The sequence below is a fragment of the Spea bombifrons genome, chromosome 1 (genome assembly GCF_027358695.1).
Source record: "Spea bombifrons isolate aSpeBom1 chromosome 1, aSpeBom1.2.pri, whole genome shotgun sequence".
NCBI lineage: Eukaryota > Metazoa > Chordata > Amphibia > Anura > Pelobatidae > Spea > Spea bombifrons.
This window is the reverse complement of record NC_071087.1, coordinates 150,556,877-150,582,649: the sequence shown is the minus strand read 5'-3', so window position 1 is coordinate 150,582,649 and position 25,773 is coordinate 150,556,877. Positions and strand designations below refer to the sequence as shown.

Below are 25,773 nucleotides of genomic sequence, written 5' to 3'. Positions count from 1 at the left end.
AAGCAACCTAAAGTTAGAAAATTAGACTATCGATGAACAAAATTAAAACATACCCGCAAAATTAATTAGAGTAGAGCAGAGAGCATACTGTGTGTGTATATATATATATATATATATATATATATATATATATATATATATATATATATATATATATATATAATGTGTAATGTTAAATAGCACTGTTAGTTTTGTCCCAGGAGAAAGGTGAGATTCACTGTGACAGTCCAATATTAATTATTCCGTATATATTTTTAAAGCACCTAGGAAAAGTCTATAATAATAAAAAACTGTCTGCCGATCCAAACCCAGAGCACTTTCTGTCCCCTTTCTTAAATGCATAGAGATGTTCCTGCTTTTGCCTTTTGGCCGCTGAAGCTGCATGAACCAGTTAAAAGTAAACTGTATATTTTTTCTCACAGGTGAGCTATGATGGAGAACTTCATAAGCACCCACAGCTGGAGGCTGACCTTGCAGCGGTGAGAGAAATCTATGGGTCCAATGCTGTATCTCTCAGGTAAAGGTTTCTATATACGTGGCTATGTAAATACTTCCATTTCAAACATTTCATAGTTTTAAGAGGAACTGACAAATACAAGATACAACTTTCAGCATTGAAACCCATCGCTCTCCTGCGTTGTTTTGACATCCAGGTTCCATTGTATGCTTGAGAGTTGAAGTTATATTTTAAAGCTCAGCCATCTGCTTCCACCAAAGACATAACCAGGACATTCCATACTAATTGCCCATATCCCTAATCCCTCAGAGAAAATGTTGTTTTATATTTAATAGTATGTCGAAGTTGTTTGTTGAAGTGCATAGATGCTCATATGCACAAAAAATTTACATTTGTATAATTTGATTTAATCTGGTATCAGGGGCCTCACAAAAAAACACAGGGCCATGGTGCAAAAATTGCCCCAGGGCCTCCCAACTTCAACAGCTGGTCTGTGCCATCATCTCCCCCAAATAACTTGTCTGTACCTTATTTGCCCCTTGTCCCCTCCAACATATAACATGTAAACACACATACTCACTAACACACACATTCATTCTAACACACACTCCATCTCATCCCACTTACACATCCAGGCTCACACACACACAATTACTTATCCATGCTCACACACATAATTACACACACACACACACAAGTACACATCCATCTCACACACACAAGTACACATCCATGCTCACACACACAAGTACACATCCATGCTCACACACAAAAGTACACATCCATGCTCACACATACAAGTACACATCCATGCTCACACACAAGTACACATCCATGCTCACACACACAACTGCACATCCATGCCGTACCGGTTCAAAATAGTTGAGAAAGAGCCCTTCCGACCTGGACCGCACCTGGGACCACTTTAGTTACGCTTCTGTCTGGTATTATGATCTAGATCATTTTTGCTTTTCTGCTTTAATATAATTACTGGAATAGCTTTACTTATAAGCAGTTAGGGATAGTTGAACCATTTGCTAGAGGATCATCTTTTTTTGTGGTGGCAGCCCCAAATCTTAGATTTTTATGTTAACATTGGTCATTTATCTTTTCAGGGAATATGGAGCAATCGATGATGTGGATATTGATCTACATGTTGATGTTAGCTTCCTTGATGTAAGTTATTTAGTTTTGCTCAGAAATGTTTTCAGCATTAATGTGTTATATGTCTTCTAGTTGGTAAGGCAGACTAGATGGGCCTAATGGTTCTTATCTGCTATCACTTTCTTTGTTTTTTTATGTTTGTTGACAATTAACATGTCAAGGCCTGATTTTAATAAAAGTTTGGGGTCACTTAGCTGTTTTCATGGAAAACAAGGACATTTCTCATTGTGCTAATTGCAAAAGGGTTTTCTAACGATCAACCTAAACCTGGATTAATAAAACACAAAAAGTGCTTTTGGAACACAGGAGTGGTGGTTGCTGATAAACGGGCCTCTATACGGCTATGAAGATATTCCATTAAACATCAGCTGTTTCCCGCTACAATAGTCATTTACAACATTAACGGCCTCTATTACATTGTATTTCTGATTCATGTAAAAAATGTGCTTTTGGTGACCGCAAACCTTTGAACAGTAGTGCATAGTAACATGTCCATTTATAAAACCAACTATAATTAATATCTCATTGGTGAGACCTCAGAATACTTTGTCTAGCTCCGTAGATTATGGCTTCAGAAGGATATAAATCATTTAAAGAGAATTCAAAGACTTTTGCAGGCTCTTATTAAGAAAACACTCCAGGAAACTTGAATATGCTGACCGATGAGTGAGGGGAGGAGAGCGGAATCATGGTAGACACCTTCAGATATGTCCAGAGATTAAAGGCCAATAGAGAAGTATTTTAAATTAAAATGTAAATACCATGAGTGGAAGGCATAATAAGCTATGAAGTCCCAAAAGGTAATGTGAGCAGGGCTGGTGCAAGGATTTTTGCCACCCTAGGCAAAACATAATTTTGCGGCTCCCTGGCTCCACCCCCACAGCCCCCCAACAGGCTTCCACTCCACCCCATAGTGACTGCGAGCCACGCACTGCATGTGCGGCTGCCTGCCTCCCATTAAGTGACGGTGAGCCTTCTAATGAATGACCGCGGCTGGAGGTTCGTGGATGCAGGCTGCGTGGCTGCCGGCGCCTTGCCTACTTTGCCTATAGGTGGCGCTGGCCATGAATGTGAGGATGTTCTACCTGGCAAAAGTAGATACCTTGAATAATCTTCAAGTGGAAGTAGCACAAAAAATTAAGAAAACTTGGGCTGTGAATATAAATATCCCAAAGAATCAATTAGTAAAAGCTGATTATAAAGGGCAGACTGTATGGACCAACTGATTATATTTTGCCCACACTATCTCTATATGTACTGTGCTCTGTGGGTTGTGAATTTATACATAAATCCATAATGTATAATTTTTGAGTTACATTATAACTTGAGAAAATATTCTCGAAGTAACTCAATACAATTATCATTTTAAAAAGGTACTTGAGCTATGAAATCCACTTTGTTGCATATGGCAGCTGAGTGGTCTCTTTATGTTTGAGTGTGGTTCACGAATCACGATGCATGTGGGTATTCTGCACCAAATGCATTTGCCCCTTTTTCCCACCCCCTGAGCTACCAGGACAAAATTTCTGAATGCTAAACAGCCCTCCACATTGAATATTGGACTGCACTGCTATACACCATGGTATATTTGATGTCTTATGGGGGTTTTTTATTGCCGTAGCTCTAAAAACAGAATACAATATTGATTATTTTATACTTCCATAAAAAGAAATGACTTCCAAGAAAAATCACCACCTCAGACATGTAGTAATTATCTTAATCACAATAATTAGCATTGATATTCAGAGCATCGTCACATTCACTGTTTGATCGTCACAAGGGAAAGAACGGCACATAACTATTATATTTAATTCCAATTTAAAACTCAGGCGATAATGTTTCGTTAAGTGTTTTGTTTAGGCACAAATCATTTTAATACATCATTATTTTTATGAAGGTGGACCTGCCACATTCCTAGATCCCCTATTTTAAAGGACAGTACACTAAAATAGTATTTAATTTAAATTAAAAAAAATATATAATAATAATATTAATAATAATAATAATTAAATAATAAATAATAAGTGACTTGAAATTTAAAATGTATGATTACAAGAAATAGTGCCAGAATTCCTTGTTTAGGGAATAACCTACCAGAGTCTAATCTTCAATTAACAATTCAGACAAAAGATAAATTTTTCCTCCCCTTTGTGTTGAAATTCTTTAGTTCTGTTAGGCTTTGTTAGGGCAAGATTGAAGGAGATACAATTAAGGACATTTGGATATAGTCCTAGATTTCAAAATCAAATATATTCGAAACACAAGCTCTAGGAATAAATGTATTTAATAAAATACATTTTTTAGAACGGATAACATTTATAAAATTAGCAGGAGGGGAGTTAACTGCTCTTGGGTAATAAGGTTTCTCATCCTGACACAAGGGTCTGATTAAATAGTAATATTTAATATTTTACTTTTGGCATACAGCATGAACGCTGCCTGTACAGCCTTTCACGTATCCAGTGTTGATGACCGAGTTCGCAGTCAATACATACCTTGATATATCAAATGGCAGCAGTGTGCCAGGCGATTCCTCATCAGATTGCTCCGATAGTTTCTTTCCAAGCGGCTCAATGATCCGTGCAGTGAAGCAATGATCCATCCTCAGACGCTAAAACAAATACTATCGTTCATTTGACGCGCTTGATAGATGCCCTCCAGCATCCTGCTCTGTATTTACCTTCACATCTGATCATAGTCATGTACAGTTTTCTTCAAGTTGCTGAACTTTTATAACTGAGGATAAAGTACTACCCCGCGTTTAAAATGATTATAACAATTGAAAATAAAGTACAGATTAATGTGTTATACATTATACATTATCCTCCAACAGGAAGAGATTGCTGTGGCGTGGGATGTGATCCGTACAGAGCCTATTGTGGTGCGTCTGCATTGTTCTCTAACACAGTATTTAAATGGCCCAGGTGAGTGCTCTGTGTAAAGTTTTTGTAAGGTTGTAACTTTCCGTAAAAAAAAAATTATGGTTTTATGTGGTTTTGTTCCTATAAAACGCCCTTTATCTGTAGACCTGGAGGCCACTATTGATATTTTATTGACGTCAGTCCTGTGATATTTTGGGTGACTCTTCTGCTCGATAACCACACCGAGCTGATTCTTTATGGAAATGCTAATCTGGTACTGTTAGTTCCTCTGTAAATGATCTCTGTAATTCATCTGACAACTCGGTGTTTGTGAAATATGAGCCCCATTAACCAGGACTGTGTAGGTGATGCGTTTAAGTAATTAGCACAAAAAACATAAAATTCTTTAAATTGAATGCCTTTCTATATGTAGGAAGCTATTGTTTACCAGTTTATTGGTGTCAATATTTTAGTAAGTTCAGGAACTTTAGTTTGGAAGTTTTCAAGAATGCTTCAAAATCCTTCAAATTTCCAATTTGATTTTTCTTCCAGTGCCAACAGTTGACGTGTTTCAGATTTCCACTAAGGAAAAATTTGGGTTGGGGCATCAATTGAAAAAGTAAGCGCAAACCATGTTTTATATTTCAATGTAATTTTGAGTCACTATTTTGTGGAGTAAATGCAATTTCCTCATTGACATTACCAATGAAAAGATCAATAAACTTACCTTTAATGAAAGAGATTCATACCGTCAAGTTGTCCTGTGCCATTGCTTCCCAATGCACCGTCATCGTCTGCTACCTCCATTCTGTGACATCACATTCTTTTTTGGACCTCTTTATTAAAGTAACTCGAATACATGTAAATGTTTTCTTTTTCTTTTCTCCAACCTAGTAAATTGTTGATTTTGATCTCTAAATAGAATAATGCAGACATTTGTGACACAGCAATGGAAGCAGAGCAAGGAAAAATCAAATTGTTCGCACAAGAAAGTGTCAGATAAGAAGGTGAAATCCCCTCTGCACATTTTTTCTACGCTGCGCAGGTAATGTCGCGTTTAGCGGTTTTACAAATTTTCTCAGTGGGATAAAATAATATTTTCGAAGAACGACTGCTCACACACACCAGTGCATCGTATTTCATGGATATGAAAGTGTTAGGTTCTCCATAGACGTAACGCAAACGCTAATGAAAGTGATTTTTCAGCTAACCCAAGCACTCGTTCCCATAACAAGAGCTAAAGTGTGGCGAGATGTAATTAGTTTATTTCATGCCAAAATTCACAATTTGTATACAATATTTAGTAACTAGCTAAATACAGAAATGGCTTTCTGGGTTGTGTGAAAGATGCACAGAGAACCATACTTATTAACCAGCTGAAATTTAAATGAAATTCATAAATGAATAAATAAATCGCATCTCTGGTGAAACAGTATGTAATGCTGCTTTTAGCAACGGAATATTCTCCTAGATAAAGATATAAATGCATCTTAAAGAGACATTATGTAGTAAGAAACACTCATTTTCCTCCTAGATTGACGGAGATGGGATATCATTAATACTCTATAGATTTTGAGTGAAAGGGAAAGCCAGGTTCCAAATAAACAAGTGAAGCTTAATTATAGTGTTGGCTCATTATCTTGTACTCATTACCAACACCCCACCCAAATAATGTTGTATGGATAGAGTTGCATAAGGCGAAGTTCATAGAATTTAATATCTGTTGGCATTAAACATCATGGACCATGTGTAAAGCTTAAGATTTAACTTGCGCTTAACATTCCACAAGCAGTCCATACTTCATTTAATTAATAGCTTAATATCCTAATGTGTTTTTGGGCGCCTTGTAGAACAGAGTCCCCCCAAGTGCAATGTCGGCAGCCCTTATCAACAGCTCACTACTTTTTAGAACACACATCTTTCCTTGCGCCTATGGTTTCCAGCAATTACAAAATACATAGAAAAGATACGTTGAAACACTAGTCGCTAAGCGGGATAATGGGGTTAGGTGCATGCTAAGAAAATTGTAATTATCAAATGTCTTAATATAAAGCAACTGTAATAGTCTAACAAAGCCAAAGGAGTGACGTTTCTGGAATAGATGGAGACGAGGTTGGGTTAATGCAGAAAAGCAGATTCCAAATTGACAGGCGATATGTGCCAACTGGAGAAATATCTGATTGCGTGTGATAAGAGATGGATGTCTAGATAGTCCAATGACTTGGGAAAAGTGGATTACGTGCCTGCATCAAGCATTGCTTTAATTGTTTTTATTTGATTTTTGAAGGTCGCCAAGCTATCCCCCTCCTGGATGTGGGAAAAGCAAAGTAAAACTAAAATCTGAGCAAGATGGCATCTCAAAAACCCATAAATTGTTGAGGAGAACTTGCTCTAGCACAGTGAAGGCTGAAGACATGTGTAACACAAAATCTCACAGGAACTTTGGCCGTTCTTTGTCTAGTGACCCTAGGGCTGAACAAACTATGAGTTTGAAATCACACAAACTCTTGAATCGTCAATGCTCCACAGCCATTAAGCAAGATGACTGCATATCACTAAAGCAACATAAACTGCTAAGTCGTTCTTGTTCTGGAGATCCCAGATGTGAGCACAACAGCACCTTGAAGCCCCATAAACTTTTAAGCAGGTCTTACTCTAGTAACCTTCGTATGGAGGAATTAGATGGACTCAAGAACCACAAACTACTCAGCAAAACCTATTCCAGTGTCCCCAAATCATCAAAAATGGACCTTTTGAAAGAACCTATAGCAGAGGGCAGGAGGCTCTCTCTTACCTCAGGGCTGATTGGTATCTTAACGCCAGCTACGTCTTCACAACCCACTGTGCGTATACACATCCAACGTAAAGAATTATTTTCACACTGTTCATTAAGAAATTAAATGTGTATCTGTAAGGTCATTACTATATCCAGGGACAGAATTCCCAAAAGGCAAATAATATGCCTGGACTGACATTTTTAGGGGAGTCAAGTGTATGTGGAGCCCAGTCAATGTGGCTTAACAAGAGCTCCGTCTCTGCCTATTTTTTCTTTATGTTCTACCTAAAAAACATATTTTACTACTTTTCAGTTTGTAGACGGTGCCAGCATTTGAGATGTACCGTATGTCCAGCTTTGATTATGGGTTTAACTAATACTGAAGTAACCCATCTGATGGCTAAATATTTCTTACTAGTAGGGTATGTTTACAGACGGAAACCTTTTTATGCTGCTCTAAATATATAATGCTTCAAAAATTGAGTGAGGAGGACAAGAAGGTTTAATGTTTTTTGTTTTTTTAGCAAAAACAAACCAAAAAGGCCTAAGTCGATGGAGTTAGTTATGTCATCTCTATGGCAGCAGGTGTTTGATCGTTGACCTATTTTATAACCATAAAGATAGGAGTAAACACATTCAGGCTAATTTTGCATTTGTGCAAAATCCACATTTCGCTTTTCCACGTAAGTTAAAAATACTAATATGTTAAGAAGAGACAAACTACTGTTTATCACACATGTACAGTTAAATCCATACAGTTCATTATGTATTTCTTACTCTCCAGTCTCCACATTGTATAAATAAATGCCTATATATTAACATAATACTTTTTGTGTAGATGTTTATTAACACACTTTAATATACTTTGGAACAAGAGCTAAATGTCCTCCAGCCCATAGTCTACATTTTAAACAATTGTTTTGTTTGTCTTATAGTAGCTAGCCTCTTCTTAACATTTTTGGTATTTTAACTCTCAAAACAATTTCACACCAATTACCCTATACATTTAGGCTTAACTGATTTACTTGTTTTATCATTATTATGTAATAGTTCACATATTTTAGGTTTATAGAGTCAGTCCTCCCAGTATCTGGGAACCTCTCTGGGTTGGCTACCCAGAAGCTGGGATTTGTTTCAGAAACATGGAAATCTGCATGTAGGGCACTTTATCCTCAGTCAAAGTTTAATGGGGCGTAGACAGGAAGTTGGTGGTAGTGAATCGGGAGCAGACAGGAAGTGAGTGGAACCTGGGCAGGGAATGAGCATGACTAAACACCAGTCCCCTATATGGAGATAGAGGAAGGTGAGTGGGAATCAACAGGGAAGAAGGAAGTTCACAGGTGTGCACATCACCAGGACATGTTTTTAGATCTCCCAACATTAGAACAGATGGGGCATTTGGTTGTTATTCATTTACTTGCAAATAAAAGAACTACCTGTCACCTTGTAAAGGGATAATGAAAGCATTGACTGTTTTTAGATACTGATTATTCCTACATGTCAGTAAGCTGACGAACTTCCGCAAAATGGCGGAGCTTCATGGCACACCCTCTCCCCCATTGGGGGGCCAGCATAATGAAGACAGATTTGCTGAGAAAGAGAAGCGTTGCACAAATCTATGTGCATTATTCTGGCCTCTCTGTTCAGAGGGGGTATGCCAGGAGGCCCCCGCCCCTTTTGCAGAAGCTCACCAGGTGACCATGTCTACAAAGAAGGGGTCGAAGACAGAAAAAACACAAAAACGCACTCCTTGTAGAGGTCTGTATATTGATAGAAAGCCAGCATAAATATATTTATACATTTATGGACTGAGCTGGAACATTGTTAATTAGACGAAGAACAAGAAGATGCAAGAGAAGAAGTGGTGCTGTGTCGCAAGGACACAGGGAGACAGAATTGGTCGGCGGAGAAGGTAGGAAGACATTCAGAGAGTGAATGAAAGTGTGAGAACGCATGAGTGAGAGTGTGAAAGAACACGAGAGAGTGAATAAGGATGAGTGACAACGAATTTCATTTCAGAATGTAAACTGCCCTCAGATTTATTTCAGAACCTAAAGGGCAGGAAATGAAATTAGTTATCCGAAAACGGATGGAAAAAACTGAACTAAAAATTGTCCAAATCATTTCTGGTTCATTAGCACAAGTCTAATCATTACGGTTTGCCGAATGTCACGTGATACATACATTTTTGGCCATAAAGCAGATTAGGTTGTTGACTAGAGATGCCAAGGCTTTGGCTTGGTGTTTCCACATTAAGCAGTGCAAACGTTGGGCATCACAACAGTGATATACATGGAAGCCTGCAACAAATAGTCCAGAATGGCTCGCTGCCAATATGAAAGGATCCTACATTTTCACATTAGTAGTTAGTGGAACACGGTGTTCATTTGAGGTTGTGGTAGAGTTGATTTAAAGAAACAGTAAAAGGTATCTCTCAGCGTGCAGAACATGCCCTCAATGGTAGATGTATATGTTTTGATGACTTTTAAAAGCTTTGAAACCAGCTCCCAGTCACAGGGAGATTAGTTGCATTGCAAGAAATACATTCTCAGTAGGGGTAGCAAATGAAAATGCATATGTAAGATAAGTTTGTTTTAATACATAGCAATTTGTTATTGTCTATCAATTGATGTTTTTTTTTTTCTGAATGTGACATGTCTTATGTTCCTATGCCGACTTCACTTTTACACTATGTTTTTATTGCCATCAACCACTACTATTGATGGGAAATGATTTGTTGTAGTGAAGACACATAAATAATTATGCACACAGATAAATATTCTAAGTGTTTTCTCATAAGGTATGCCCTAAGGGTTTTAGAACTTACAGTTTTCTTTGGTAGCTTTATACGAACATCATGAAATTGCCCGTTGCTTTGTTATATTATTGGTCTTATTAACATTAATTTGTTTTTAAAATGTTGTGGAAACATAATACTAAATTTGCTGTATGTATGCTGATTCTTTTTAGCCAAACAATGGTGCAAAAATTGTTCCAGCACGAGGTCATGGATTTCTTGTCCAGGTATGATAATATTAGATGATATATGATAATAAGTTTGGATAGATTTTTGCAGACGGATACTGAGAAGTGGTTTCTGTTTCAGACCATTGAGTTTGCTGAACAGAGAATCCCTGTGCTGAATGAATACTGTGTGGTTTGTGATGAACCCCATGTCTTTCAAAACGGACCAATGCTGAGGGTGAGTGTTTCCTTCATCAGTACTGTTCTTTTGTGTTTTCTAGAAGTAATTAGGGTTGCCGGCTTTTGCCAAGCCATTTCCGGGACAATGTTTGCGAGTCTGCATCTGAAGGTGTGGATGGAGCATGGCCATAGGTGTGGGTTTTACCAGTGACCAATGTTTGGTTTAGTAAACAAATGGACAGAAGAGAAAGAAGGAAGATAGAGAAAGGAGAGGAAAGATTATTAAGAAAAGAGAGAAGAGATAAGAAAGAAAAGAGTGAAAATGCGTGATTCTTTTAGACACACTCACCTGGACTGTCGCACAAACTTACATTAATTTACACCTGCTCACAGATACACCACATCTGTTTTTACATTTTATTTTCAAATTCAACCTCTGGCGTCCATGTATTTTCCTAAAAAATTAAAAAAAAAAAACACCTTCACATGACACCTTCACAGGACACATTTAGTAATTGCCATGGTTCCAGCATCAAATTAATTTACTGCAGAAAAGCGGCAACCACGGCTGGCCCAAGATATTGTGCTGGCTGGGTCCAATGATGAAATGCTGCCCCTCCTTTCCTGCAGCTCCACTTTTTCTTTTGCCTCTTCTTGTTCTTCTGTCTTCTTTCTTTGACTGCTTCTCCCCTGTCACTTCTTTCTTCATCTGCTTCCCTGTGAACCTGGCCTTCCGGTCAAGGGCGTGCCTGGTGTATTTGGCACCTGGGGCAGATCCCATATATGGTACCCCCGCTCCCCCTAATCAGCTCACATATGCACTGGCACACATTTATACATACAAAAGACATTTAGACAGACTTACACACTCACACCAACACACATGCAAACGCACATACTTACTAACACACACTTACACCCTACACACTCATGATAACACATACTCCTCACCCACACACATACACATTCATGCTCAAATACACTTACATCAATATCCATCCTTACACACAAACACTTACACATCATACCCACACACACTTATACAGATACTTCTATGCCCAAACATAGACATCCGTGCTTACACCTAATCGGGGTGAGGGTATGCCCAGAAGCTCTCCCCTTTTGAGTTACTGGGGGGAAAGGCAAGGGGCCAATTGGGGATGCCAAAAGTAGCATCTGCCCCAGGTGCTAAATGGCCGGGAGACCAGGTTCATGGAGAAGCAGACAAAAAAAGAAGACACAGGGGAGAAGCGGACAAAAAAAAAAGACGCACAAGAAGAGAAGAAGTGGAGCTGCGTAAAAGGAAACGGGCACGGCATCCAATTTTAAAATAAATGCCCTTTAAGAAAGAACTAAGAACTCTTGCCCCCACTGCTGAAACATTTCCAGCTGCCCCTAATGACTTTCCCAGTGCTAATCATATTATAGCCAGCATACAGAGACAGCAGTAGCTTTTGGCGAAAGTTAAAAACACTGAAAGAATACTAATTAATTTAAAAAAATCATAAATAAGGTTATGGTATCTCTTATGTATGACATCTCAATAAATTGACATTCTCACCTCCCGTCGTTTAATCTCATAGATCACCTTTCAGTTTTCGGATATGTAGTGATTTGCATTCTGCGAAAGAAATGATTTGTGTTACATAATCATTTGCTAATTAGCAGTCTTTGATTTGTTCTTTTGTAGCTCATTTAAGAATAAACTGTTAATTTATTGTATGATGTAATTTCATGTCTTTGGTTTAATAGGATCATTTTTAGGTTGAAAGAATGAATCTAAGCATATCTCAGTTAATTGGATGCTGATTGCCAAATTGAAATTCTAGCCTTGCATCTCTTATGTTTTTTTTATGTGGGTTTTTATTGAAGATGCTGAGTCGTCAGGTTTCATAGCATCTGTGTATTGTATATCATCCGAAGGCTGCATATAAGCCAAAGGCATGAATATAGTGACGGTATCTCTGATCAGCGAGCCAGACATTTGGTAATGTTCCTTTGTTTTGCAACACTTTGTAAAAAGGGGAATTTGGAGATAAAGATTGCAGACACATAGCAAATGTATGTGTAATTCAAAGTACGCATTGGTTAGGAACAGAGATGGTTAATGTGATAACTTTGTACATGAGACAGGAAGTTGTGGCTTTGTTTATACGCACAACTGTGAATGCGCAGCGGCTGCAGAGGGCTGACAATATACAGCCCGAGGAGGAACTCCAGCCAAATACTCAGTAATAACGCCATCAGAAAAATATTTAGCAGAAAACACACTGAGTATGACCACCAAATCCTGTTCAAAACACATTTACAGAAAGAGATTGCAGAAAAGGGTGCACAGAAAGCATTCGGTCATTTTGTGAATACCTTGTTTCCCTGGACCCTGGTGGCTATGTGTGGTATTACAATTAAAAAAAACTAAATTGCCTTCCATGGCCCCCTTGTCAGGTGGATCACTATAACTGTGGAATCCAAGATTATTATTTTTTAAAGAAAAGCATTTTTCTATATTCTAAATGTTACCAAATATATGCAAATTAGAGATATTTCCATTACAGCAGCCAAGTTGGATAGGAATGATGTCATTATGCTTGATGCAGGATATTTCCAAACTGCCGTATCTGAGAGCTTCCCAATGATCCCACAATAAGGTTCATGAACATTTCATGTCCTATCATAAAGATGCTATTCAGCCATAGCACTAGTACTAATGGCAGTACATACTGGCATTCGTGGGAAAGAAAATATCAAATTCAAGGTGGATAATAACAGGTATTCCTATAATGGTTTCTTAAATTAGATATTCATAAGAAAACTGTGATAATTGCCTAATTAAATGATTGTATGGAGGAATGGACCAGGAATTAAAATGTACCCTGGCACTTTAGATAATAATGAAACCTGTAACGGGTTCACCAAGAGGGCTGTAGTAACTCCCAGAGATCACCCACATGTATCCTCCTGTTATCCCCGGAATCACTTCCAGCACCAGTCAGCATGCGCACCTTGGAACCCTGCTATGTGTACCCAATAAGTAGACACACAACTACCTTGAACTGAGTACAGCAGGAATGAACAGTTTATTGGTGTAAACCATAGACTCATATATCCACAGAACTTCATTAACATAAATTAACAGATACATGTATTCAACCCAACCTTTAATCCCCAGTCAACAATCCTATTGATGGGATTAATTAAACAATGGAGTTCCTGCCTGTTTGGCAGCCAGGCTCTGACTACCTTGGGCCCCTGTATGACAGGTCATTCTGTCACACAACCTATTGGAGACATCTGGCCACACACCATGCTCTTACACTTTTGTAGCATGCTGCCATGTGTATTGACCCATTGGTTCCACACTAGGATGGGATTTGCCAAGAGATGATAAGGGTATGTGGGAGGAATTTGATGGGTCCTTACACTGACATTGATGGGTCCATTAAAAAGGTGAGTGGTCAGTAAAGTTCAGGACCAAGCTGTACTATAGTTGCTTGTCCTCGCATGCCAATAATTGCAGAACTACTTTTATATTCTCAAATAAAACAAGTTGTTTGCTAGTGCATACAGCTTTCAATTTTGTGAATTGCAGAGGCAAATGTTTTTCAAACCCTTTTAAAAAATAAATAAATTTAAATGAAAAATAAATACATTTTTAAACAGAAACAAGGCCCAGGAGCCCTATTAACCAAGGGTATTAACAATCATCCTCTTCTCTCCTCTTACAAAGGCATGGACCCCATTTAAATCAGTGGGGTTCATTCACGTCAATAGAGGAAGCAATGCATTGTATAACTTGGGGCTACGGGCACATAGGAGTACATATATACAACAAACAGCACCTCTCCATCCCATGGGACATGAAGGAAGGGGGAGGTGTGCTGAGATGGGGTTTGTGCCTTTATTTTAATTATTTTATTACATTTATTTTAATTATTTAGTCTTTGTTTTTTGCAAGTGTGAGTTGGCTTTAGTGAATTTGCGAGTTGTAAATTGGTCAAACTCATGCAAGTTTGCTGCTGCATTTTTTGCCAACTTGAATGCGCTTGCTATTTAGTGAATAGATCCCTACAAATGCAGTAAAAAAAAAAAAAAAAAAAAACTAAAAACCACCCAATGTAATGAAGTTGCATTTCTTTAGCATAATGACTGTATTAAGTTGTGGAATTTCAGCTCTGGTTGCATTTAAAACACTATGTATTCCCAATGACTTAGCTGTGAACTTAGATTTACTCAAGGAAATGAGTAATCACTTCCTTCTTCTGTGCTAGAGCAATGAAGCAAGGCCAATTCTCTTCTGTTTTACTGCACTGAATTGACATCTAATTTAACATTTGCTGAACAGCAACTCAAAAGTATTCCATGAATTAAAGGGGGGAGAGAGTCTGCAGAGAGCTGTGTTAATCAAGACGAATAGCTTCTATTCACTGTGTTGCAAAGACGCCATCGTGTGGTCAAACAAGATATTGCTTAACGACGGCTACAAATTATCTCCATAAAGTTACTACTATTATACAGTTTATATAATTTTATGTATTTGGTAATTCATTTAGCAAGGTGTGCAGTTATTTTTCCTTATATACTTTTCCCCCATACTTTACATATTATTTATTTTAGATACCTTTTTAGAGACCAATAGTTTGTTTTAAGGCTGTGATGATTTCATAGTGTTTCTTTTCTGTGCCATAATAAACATTCATTGGTATGGCTTTCCAAATGTCAAGAACGAGTGAGTGATGCTTCATTTATTGTTCTGTTACTGATCTGAGGAGTAAATGAGCCACATGTGTTTTTTTGCATATATTTGCAACTACAGTTTGTAGTTTGGAATATTGTATGCATTGGAAGGTGACTAAATAGGGAAAAACAACAGCAGACTTTACTTTGCTTAGCTATAATATATAGTACAAGACCAGTGCTTGTTTAATCCATCTAATTTGTGCTGCTTATAAAAGATACCTGCAGTATGGATCATATCATACATAAACATCTTGACTACACAATGATATATGACTTTCCTAAATATGGCAGGGGGCTGTATCACTGAAGAATAGTTTTCCTATTTGTTTATAGCTAGTGTTTATATATATAGTTATTATAGCTCCTCATTGCATGTTATCGCATGATAAACAGATTAAGTAGTTAGTTATTGTTCCTTTTGGTGTGACATGCCCTCTCAGAGAATCTGAAAGTGGTGAAGCACAGATTTATTACCCCCCTATAATGTATTGCTTAAGTGGGATTTTCAGTATTTTGTTCTGTTTTATTCATTTTTTTTTAATTACAGACAGGGCCTCCTGAATCTTTGGGTCCTGAGAAACCTAGAGCAGTCCCTGCTATTTAAATTTTTATCTATGTAGTGCTAACAGATGTACTCAGTGCTTTACAGTTTACGGTATAATAAAGGGAAGATATAAGTGGAGTCCAACAAGGAATACGGTATTCATAGAAACATTATGCAATATTTATGCATACATTAGGGAGGTGCTAGTGCATGGTGTATGTAAGTGTATGGTGTTAGCTTGTGTGTGTGTCAGCATATGTGTTATTGTGTATGTTAGTGTATGGTGTTAGCATGATCTTGTTTGTTTTGGTATTTGGTGTAAGCATGTGTAGATGGGTGTTAGTAGTTGGTGTTAGAGTAATTGAGTGTGTTAGTTTGTGTGTCAGGTTATGGTGTTAGAGTGCCAGGGATGAGTCTAGGGTTAGTGGCACCCGTGAGGGAGAAATAGGAGAGGAATGGAGTGAAGTGTGTGTATGTAACTATGTATGTGTAATTGAATGTTAAGTTACATGGTACTTTGTATGTGTGTTAGTTATGGGGGAGGCTCACAGGTTTATTTCACAACTCTGTATTGGTCTGCAGAGTTGTAGACTCTATTATTTACAGTAATATATATATATATATATATATATATATATATATATATATATATATATATATATATATATATGCTAATGTAATACGTATGTAACACATAAAACATTGTACTGTCTTAGTTCTTAGACATACAATTATGTCACACATTTAAGAATAATGCTTTTGTGTTGTGTTTTAAAAGTAGACTCCACATTCGTCTGTGCCTGTTGACCCAAATCATTATTTAAAGAATAGGTCCCTAAAAGACTATTTAGAGATTTTATATGTAAAAGACTGTGCAACAATAATGTTTGAATAAGGCAGTAAAAACGTGGGATTAGTGGAAAACTGACACCCCCAAAGAAACAAAAACGGACAGTGCACTAAACGTTTGTTTTACTTTTGCCTGCCAAAGCATAGACATTATATAAATACACAATGTTTGCTTCTAGTTGGCGAAATCTTTTGGTTTTTTTGTCCTTAATTGAACTTTTCAGCTGTGCTGTTTTAATTCACTGTGCTGCATCCAGCAATACGCTTGAATGTGTGCCAGCGAGAGAAAAAACACTCAAAGCATTTATGAATCACCAGTTTAGAAATCATCCAGTTGTGTTCCGACTAGAGTTATAGGAAATAGTTCACTTTAACAATAAGTGAAACCTATAAATAAGGGAAACTACCATCATTTGTGGTGCTACCATATAGACAGATTGCCCCCCCCCCCGGTTTAAAATGCCCCAAGAGGACATGAGAGGCGTGAGGCAAATATTCATAATGTCGCAGAATTATATATTTTGTTCTTATGGAAACAAATTGTGATATCAGTGTTGTGTTTTTTAATTGATGTATACTTCTACATATACATCTCGTTTATATAAGTGCCATTTTTATTTGTAACGAAATAAACGCTACCATAACACATTCATCCCATGTATTTAAATATATTTTAAGGAGTATGGAGGCACCTGGCATTTTATTCTTTTTTATATCATTTGCCTATTATCTATGGCCGTAGTGCCCAAACCCACCCAATATGCAGTAGGATTCCATTTAAGTAAAAGTATAACCCTGTGCTGGGTTTAATACATCAATTAAGCTTTTAGGGAACCCATCCATGCATCCCCATCCCTTATGGTGTGGTAAGAGGGGGTTAAAATAACGGGTAACCCTTTAGGGTCACATAATATCCATCCATGCTTCCCACCATTCCCTATGCTTTATGAGGGCGGGGGGTGTAAAATTGACAGTTAACCCTTTATGGAGGCAAGGTGCTCACCCATACCTCATCCACTATTCTGTGGGATAGGGTTTAGAAATAACACTTAACCCTTTGGGTAGACATGGCACCATATCCATACAGCCTCCCATCCCCTATGCTGTGGGGGTTATAAACGGCAGTTAACTTTCCCGAGAGGCATGGTGCTTAACCTGAAGACTAAAGAATACTTCTATTTCTTCTATTTGTTATGTGGGTGACTGGGTGAAACCACCATTGTGGATGGTTCTTGGTGAGAGATCAAAGCTTTATTTCTATGCATTGTCTATTACTGCTTTCCTATTTTCTGGATTACTTCCAAGTTCTATATTTATAATGCAACGATTACACCTTGCTGGCACATATTACACTAGGTTGCTGTTTATCAGAAATATATACTTATGTATTCACAAATATATACATAGATCTATAGAATAAATATGTCCACGAAATGTCAAATAAGTACACAGTAATTGTGAAAGAACCAGCTGGCCCATCTAGTTTTCCCTTTTGAATCACCTTTTTGCTTATTAATTCTTAAGGATAGCTTTATGCACATCCCAAGCCTTACCGTGTTTACCTGTACTACTTCTACTAGACATATGTTCCAGGTAACTACTACCTGTTCTGTAAAGTATAAAGGATTAAAGAATATGCATGTCATGTTGGATATGTCATTTGATGTAAAACTATTTTATACTATTTTATAATGCTCATTATTGCATTATGACGGATCAGGTGTCGCATATGTAAAATTTGAAGATTAGGTTTAAAAAGACAGACAGCGTTATAAGTGTCATGAAGATAAATTCCAAACTCATGTGTTACTATGTTTCCTTTGACAGCCCACCGTGTGTGAACGGGAACTGTGTGTATTTGCTTTCCAGACGCTGGGTGTCATGAATGAAGCTGCAGATGAAATAGCAACTGGAGCTCAGGTATGCCTAAAATATTTGGATAAAGTCAGTAAGGTCCTGTACCATACGTTTATAATCAGCATCTTATTACTATTGCATTGCTAAGGATCTAGATAGTATAGCTTCTAAAAAATTATCAACTTGTTATACTTAACATACTACATTTACCACATGGCATAGGGTTTGAATCCAAGATACGTTGCCCACTTCTGAATTTGCTGTGTGTGGACCACCTGGAGACTCAATAATTTGTGTAGCGAATACCCCAAAAATATCACAAAAGCCACGCTATTAAAAAACAAATGAAAATAGACCTGCACACCCTAGTACAATACAATACTTCTGCTACATCCTATTACAATAAGATAAATCTACTACATCCTATCACAATAAGATACTTCTACTACATCCTAGTATGATACATCTACTACATCCTAATACAATAAGATAAATCTACTACATCCTATTACAATAAGATACATCTACTATATCCTAATACAATCCGATACATCTACTACATCCTAGTACAATCAGATACATCTACTACATCCTAATACAATAAGATACTTCTACTACAGCCTAGTACAATACGATACATCTACTACATCCTAATACAATCAGATACATCTACTACATCCTATAACAATACGATACTTCTACTACATCCTATTACAATGCGATAAATCTACTACATCCTATTACAATGCGATAAATCTACTACATCCTATAACAATACAATACTTCTACTACATCCTAGTATGATACATCTACTACATCCTATTACAATGCGATAAATCTACTACATCCTATTACAATGCGATAAATCTACTACATCCTATTACAATGCGATAAATCTACTACATCCTATAACAATACAATACTTCTACTACATCCTAGTATGATACATCTACTACATCCTATTACAATGCAATAAATCTACTACATCCTATTACAATAAGATAAATCTACTACATCCTAATACAATCAGATACATCTACTAGATCCTAATACAATCCGATACATCTACTACATCCTAATACAATCCGATACATCTACTACATCCTAGTACAATGCGATAAATCTACTACATCCTATTACAATCAGATACATCTACTACATCCTAATACAATCGGATACATCTACTACATCCTAATACAATCCGATACATCTACTACATCATAATACAATCAGATACATCTACTACATCCTATAACAATAAGATACTTCTACTACATCCTAGTACAATAAGATACATCTACTACATCCTAGTATGATACATCTACTACATCCTAATACAATCAGATACATCTACTACATCCTATTACAATAAGATACATCTACTACATCCTAGTACAATGCAATAAATCTACTACATCCTATTAGAATAAGATACTTCTACTACATCCTAATATGATGCATCTACTACATCCAAGTACAATGCGATAAATCTACTACGTAACAGTATAATACAATATTTCTTCACCATCCTAGTACAATACGATACATCTACAACACCCTAGTACAATACAATCCTTTTACTAAAGCCTAATATGATACGTCTACTACATCATAGTACAATATGTCTCTACATCCTTGTACAATACGATACTTCTACTACATCCTAGTACGATAAGATACTTCTACTACATCCTAGTACAATACAATGTTCTATAGGTCTCCGGTATAGTTTTTGTTACTCATAATGAATTAGATCATTGATTTACATCTACTATTTCCAGGTGGTAGATCTCCTTGTTTCGATGTGTCGATCTGCTTTGGAATCTCCAAGGAAGGTTGTCATTTTTGAGCCATATCCTTCGGTGGTGGACCCCAATGACCCTCAGACCCTGGCCTTTAATCCAAGAGTGTGTATTGTATTCTTATTAAATGTTATATACATACTTGTGTATTTTTTATTTATTTTATAACATTTATGTTACAAATGTTGGTAATTGTGTCCTGTTTTACCACAGATATGTATTCATTTCACATACTAAATGTTGAGTAAATGTCGGTTAGCATATTCACTACCCCAAACTCACCTGGACACCCACCTTAAACTACACTCGGTTTGCATCAGCTTGACTTCAGTACAGGCAAGATGACATGGGTTTGGGATTGTAAATCTAAATTAGAACTGGTGTCAAAACAAAACCAGGTGAAAAACCACACACCTTGAATATACATAAAAAAAGAAATATTAAAAACAAAAGTCCTCATGATCCCCTATAAACCAAGGTGTTTAATTAGTACCCACCCTTCTCCTGCTATGTGTGCCCATAATGTGCTCTGTGGGTGGTGTGGTGCCAATCCTTCTCCCCCTTTCCCTATATAGTGTGATGAGCTTTAACTATGATGAATAAACCTTATGGGGAGGTGTGATGCCCACTCACACAGCCATCACTTGTGCTGCATAACTGAGTGTTTAAGAATGCATAGTAACCCTTTGGATGGAGGGATTTATCCCAAGTTAATATTGAGCCCCCCCCCCCACACACACAATGGGTTTTGAGAAGGCAGCATTTGCTTGCCATACTTTATTACTTTAAGAGACATTTATCAATAATAAACAATGCACAGTGACATTCCTAAATATTCCAGTTTTCCCTTATAATCATCAGTTTACAGGTCATTAATATTTTTTGTGTGTGTTGTTTCACAGAAGAAGAATTACGACAGAGTTATGAAAGCACTGGATAGTATCACATCCATCAGAGAGATGACTCAAGTGAGCAGATGCATCTAGATTTATGATTGATTCTTCTTGATATTTTGCATTGTACCATACACTGTCTATATAATTTGTTATCTATTGTGTTAAGCTATATAAAACATCCACCACAACAAAATAGATAGAATAGATTATTGCCCCAATACTGTGGTCAGAAACTGATACTAACTGCAAAAGTAACACTGCCTGAGTGTTCACTATGCACAGCTTAGCTCTAACACTGTTCTGGAATCTGCAGTATTAGTACTTCTCCACATTAATTGACAACATAGGACATTGGTGGGCCTGAAGTATTTGACCTCTTGGCTTTAGGTAGGAAGTCCCTCTGCTTATATGATAACTTTCATATTAGATTTAGGATGAAGCTCTTCTAATAATAGTCGGTTCATCCATGCTTATGGGACCTGGCTCATTGCTAAGATATGCCCATATTTTTCCTTCCATGTCACAGAGGGTTGTAGGGCTATTAAACTCATTTTGGCCTTATAATTTTGCAACAAATCAATTTTCTGCTGATAAGAGATTGACAAGTCCCAGGTAGGCTCTTGTAGGTGTTACACATCTTCACACCAAATGTCACACAACATGCCAATGTTATGCGGATCTGAGCTCGACTGTCTGTAAAGCAATCTTATTTTCTTCAAATGGAGTCTATGCTAGAAGCTACCACCTTGATATTTATATACATGCACTTACAACCAAAATGGATTTCCATTGAGCCTTCACTGGGCTCTGTCCTTTGAGTGTTAGCAAGTAAGAAGCAATCATTATAGAGAACAAGAGATAATTGTAGTTCTTCTGTTGATCTGAACGGTTAGCTGTGATTAAGTTGTGAGATAAAACATTTTATCGCACTTTATTAATGTATATCAGGAGGAGACTTCTTCCAAAGTTCTGAGTTGACCATGTTGAAGCCAAATGTAAGTGACTGTTTCATTAATAGACAGTAAAAAGAAAGAAAAGGAGATATAGAGAGACATAGCGCATTTTTACGCAATATAAAGCCCAGTGGATTTTGTGGTCAATTACATTTTACTTAACAGCAATCAAAGGGTGATAATTTACCCAATTATATTCTAGTGTGGTCTCATATATCCAACATATAAGGACATAAACATAAAAAAAGAAACAAACAAATATAGTATAATATTGCAAACATTTGAGTTTGAAAGGGTAGATCTCTCCAGCAAAGGTTAACAGGTGGTTTTAATCAATCATAAATCTTACTTGTACCATCCACAACTACAAATGTGTAACCAAATGTATGTACACACAGGATGGTCAAGAGAAAGAAAAACAATAAAAAACAATAATAAATCACTTAACTCAACACCTTTTGCTCTTAAATATGAGCTTCCTCCAGACGTATTTGGTAGTTTTGATAATGTCCTTTATATTGTGTTCCAACCCCAGTCCAAGTTGCTTCTAACTGTCTCAAATCGCTTCCACCAACAAAAATCAGAGTAATGATTGTAATGGAACAAGGGACCTGAGCACAGATAAACATGGGTTTTACTCATCATATGTAAACCCCATATATAACTCTGCCCTTATATCTTGGATATATGAGACCACACTACAGTATATCATTTGGTAACTTATTATTTTTCCGGCTGATTAATATGGAGACGATTAATATCTATGGAGACAGACATATTGGATGACGTCACAAAGTCCTGCGAGACCTGGAACAGATTGTCAATGCCCCAAACAGCTTTTCTGTGTCATCTTTTTCTAATAACAGCTTGTCAGTGCCCCCAAACTGCTTGCCTGTGCCATCTTTTCACCCAAATAGCCTGTCTGTTCAAGCCATGCCCTTATATAGCCTGCCTGCACCATCCTTGCTCCCAAACATCTTGTCAATGCTCCCAAAATAGCCTGCCTGTGCCATCTGTGCCCCCAAATAGCCTGCATGTGCCATCTTTGCTCCCAAACAACTTGTCAGTGCCTTAAAACAGCCTACCTGTGCCATCTTTGCACTCAAAGAGCCTGCCTGTCTATTAGATAATCCCTAAACTCCCTGTGCAGCTGGCTGCGGGTATTACCTGCACCTCATGGCTTTAAAGGGGCAGGAAAGTGTTCACAGGGGTCCCTGGGGGTAGCCCAGTTGCATTTGCGACCCCTGTGACCATGATTGTTACACCCCCATTTAAGGTATTATACTTGCAAGCGTTTACTCCTGTTTTTCTACTAATACCTGTTTATGTGCATGGACTTTTATTTCTGCTTTTAAGGAACGTTATTATTTTTGCAATTCTTCCTAGGCACCTTATTTGGAAATTAAGAAACAAATGGACAAGCAAGATCCCTTAGCCCATCCGTTGCTGCAATGGTTTGTGTTCCTGTTTGTAATGTTGATTGTAGATAAATATAATGTAAAGTTTTAAATATATTTCTCAGCTGTTTGGGAATACACAGCAAAAAGGCAAAGGTTTAGGATTAGTCTCCTTGTATTTCTCCTTGAGCTCTTATTTCAGTTGAGACCTGAAGAGTTATTACATAGGATGTCCACTTGGTGGCAGGCTGGTAGAGGCATTCTCTTCATATTGCTTGTTTTTCCAGCCAGACACACCTTGTTCTAAGCTAGCACAGAAAATCCTTAAGGAAAGGAGATGGGAAATAATCAAAGCTCACATAAGAAAGGATTCAAGAACTTATACTGGATTTAGTATCCTAGCCTGGGATCCCTTAGGTACCTCCTTCTGGTGGCCTCTGTCAGCATCCCCACACCATGTGAATCTAAATGTCCCTTTGATGGATTTGGAGAAAGACAGATCAATTAATTTATTTAATTTAAAAACTCAGTGAAGTGTGATACTATCTGTACATTTAAAAACGTCTCATAATTCCTTTAAAGACTGACTGAGCCCCTAATTTTCTTCAGTATGCAAGATTAGAACCAGTAACAGTAACTTATTGCCAAAATGTTGCAATTAGTGATGGGCAACCATCTAAATGTAGTGCTGCAGAGGCACATGAAGCCTCCCACCTTTGCCCCAGTGGACTTTGAGGCAATGACATTTTATTGCCTATGAAGGTCTGCTTTCTGTGGCCTGTGGCCCTTGATTTGGTAACATCAGTTCAGCTCAAACACAGGTCTCTGCCAAATTTCTTTTCAGGTGGTAAGTGGTAAAAATGAACCATACATATACTGTACATTTCCTGTGCACAGAACATTAAACAAAAACATCTCTCCATCTTTTTCCAGGGTAATTTCAAGTAATAGATCACACATAGTGAAACTGCCAGTTAACAGGGTAAGTATGTATTGTGTTTTGTTAACTATGTATGTTTTCTCAGCTAGAACACATGGGCTTGAATGCACAAGCGGTGTTACTGATGTTATATAAATCTCTAGGGTTTTGAAGCTCCAGCTGTTTGTTTGTACCGCTCCATGGTATTTAACAATACGTGGGTTTTGAGGAGCAGTGTATATACATAAATTTCATGGGCCCTTAGCAGTGGGTGAAAACCTTTTATCTTATCATGATGCTTGAGGCTGACAAGTCTCATGATCTTATGTTATAAAAAAATATTTTTAATAATATTTTATTACCCCCAACCCACTGCACACAGGTTGGGTTAAGATCATTGGTGGTCAGCAGTGTGTCCTGGGGGTTACTAACAAGGTGTAAGAACTCTAATTTGCAAGTCCCAGCATGTGGTGCTGCAATCTTGCATTTTTTCCAACTTATATGTCTATTGAATAGACCCAAAGTCATGGAAAGTTTGCTGTTCTATGGTAGACTGTAGACTTCCAGTGAACTGTAGTTAAAGGGTTAATGTCCGTAAAGCTCTCCGCTGCTTTAGAAGGTTCACAGGAATATTCTACATATCCAACAAATACATCACTTTGGTATCCAGCGATGTCCCTACATTGATGTATTATTTCTCACTATATTACAATGCTGCTTCTCTACTTCAAAGTTGATTCAAAATTTTCAGCAGCCATTAAAATCACTGTTCCTGACTTTATTCTCCTGATTTACTGCTGTTTTAAAACGCACACACTAGAAACAGGGATTTCATGATCCCCGAGTGGCTATTCCCAGCCGTACCATAGGAGCTCTGCATAGTTCCAGCCATTTACACTGATAGCTTTTCACAGTCTAAACTTCACACAATAAAATCAATAGTGTCACAAGTCTGGGGCTTTTTATTTTTGATGTGTTTTTTTTCTTCTATCACATTTAACTGATGACATGGAACCCTAACTCCTTCTGTGCCAGCACTTTGTTAATACGCAGTTTTTTCATAGTCATGTGTATTATTTGTATAATGAAAATCGACCACAAAATGTGAATTTCATACATAGTGACTTTAGGCAAAGTCACGTTTCTCATTTAAATAGCAAATTGTATTCTTAACCATATTTAGATCTAGGCAATGTTTCTATATAGCTATTTTTATTAACGGTATAATATATATAACTAGTTTTGTACTTGTCTTGTATCTTAAGTCAAACATAATCAAATGGCTACTAGTATCAGATAGTTAATAATAATATAATGTGTATTATCATTATTATTATTATAAGTAGTAGTAGTAGTAGTAGTAGTAGTAGTAGCTGTATCAGATTATTTAAAATATAATTTATTATATCATTATTTG

General features: G+C 37.2%; 1 protein-coding gene across 1 annotated transcript in view; it reads left to right on the top strand.

Moving 5' to 3' along the window:
• Positions 1–25,773, top strand: part of PARP8 (poly(ADP-ribose) polymerase family member 8) — a 91,507-nt gene that overhangs the window by 52,221 nt on the left and 13,513 nt on the right. The window contains exons 7-19 of the mRNA XM_053448074.1: positions 423–517; positions 1,573–1,633; positions 4,455–4,545; positions 5,035–5,101; positions 5,405–5,527; positions 6,770–7,325; positions 10,229–10,282; positions 10,365–10,460; positions 18,360–18,452; positions 20,171–20,296; positions 21,094–21,159; positions 23,427–23,494; positions 24,371–24,419. Coding sequence (XP_053304049.1) covers positions 423–517; positions 1,573–1,633; positions 4,455–4,545; positions 5,035–5,101; positions 5,405–5,527; positions 6,770–7,325; positions 10,229–10,282; positions 10,365–10,460; positions 18,360–18,452; positions 20,171–20,296; positions 21,094–21,159; positions 23,427–23,494; positions 24,371–24,419 — 1,545 coding nt within the window. The remainder of the gene's footprint in view (positions 1–422; positions 518–1,572; positions 1,634–4,454; positions 4,546–5,034; positions 5,102–5,404; positions 5,528–6,769; positions 7,326–10,228; positions 10,283–10,364; positions 10,461–18,359; positions 18,453–20,170; positions 20,297–21,093; positions 21,160–23,426; positions 23,495–24,370; positions 24,420–25,773) is intronic.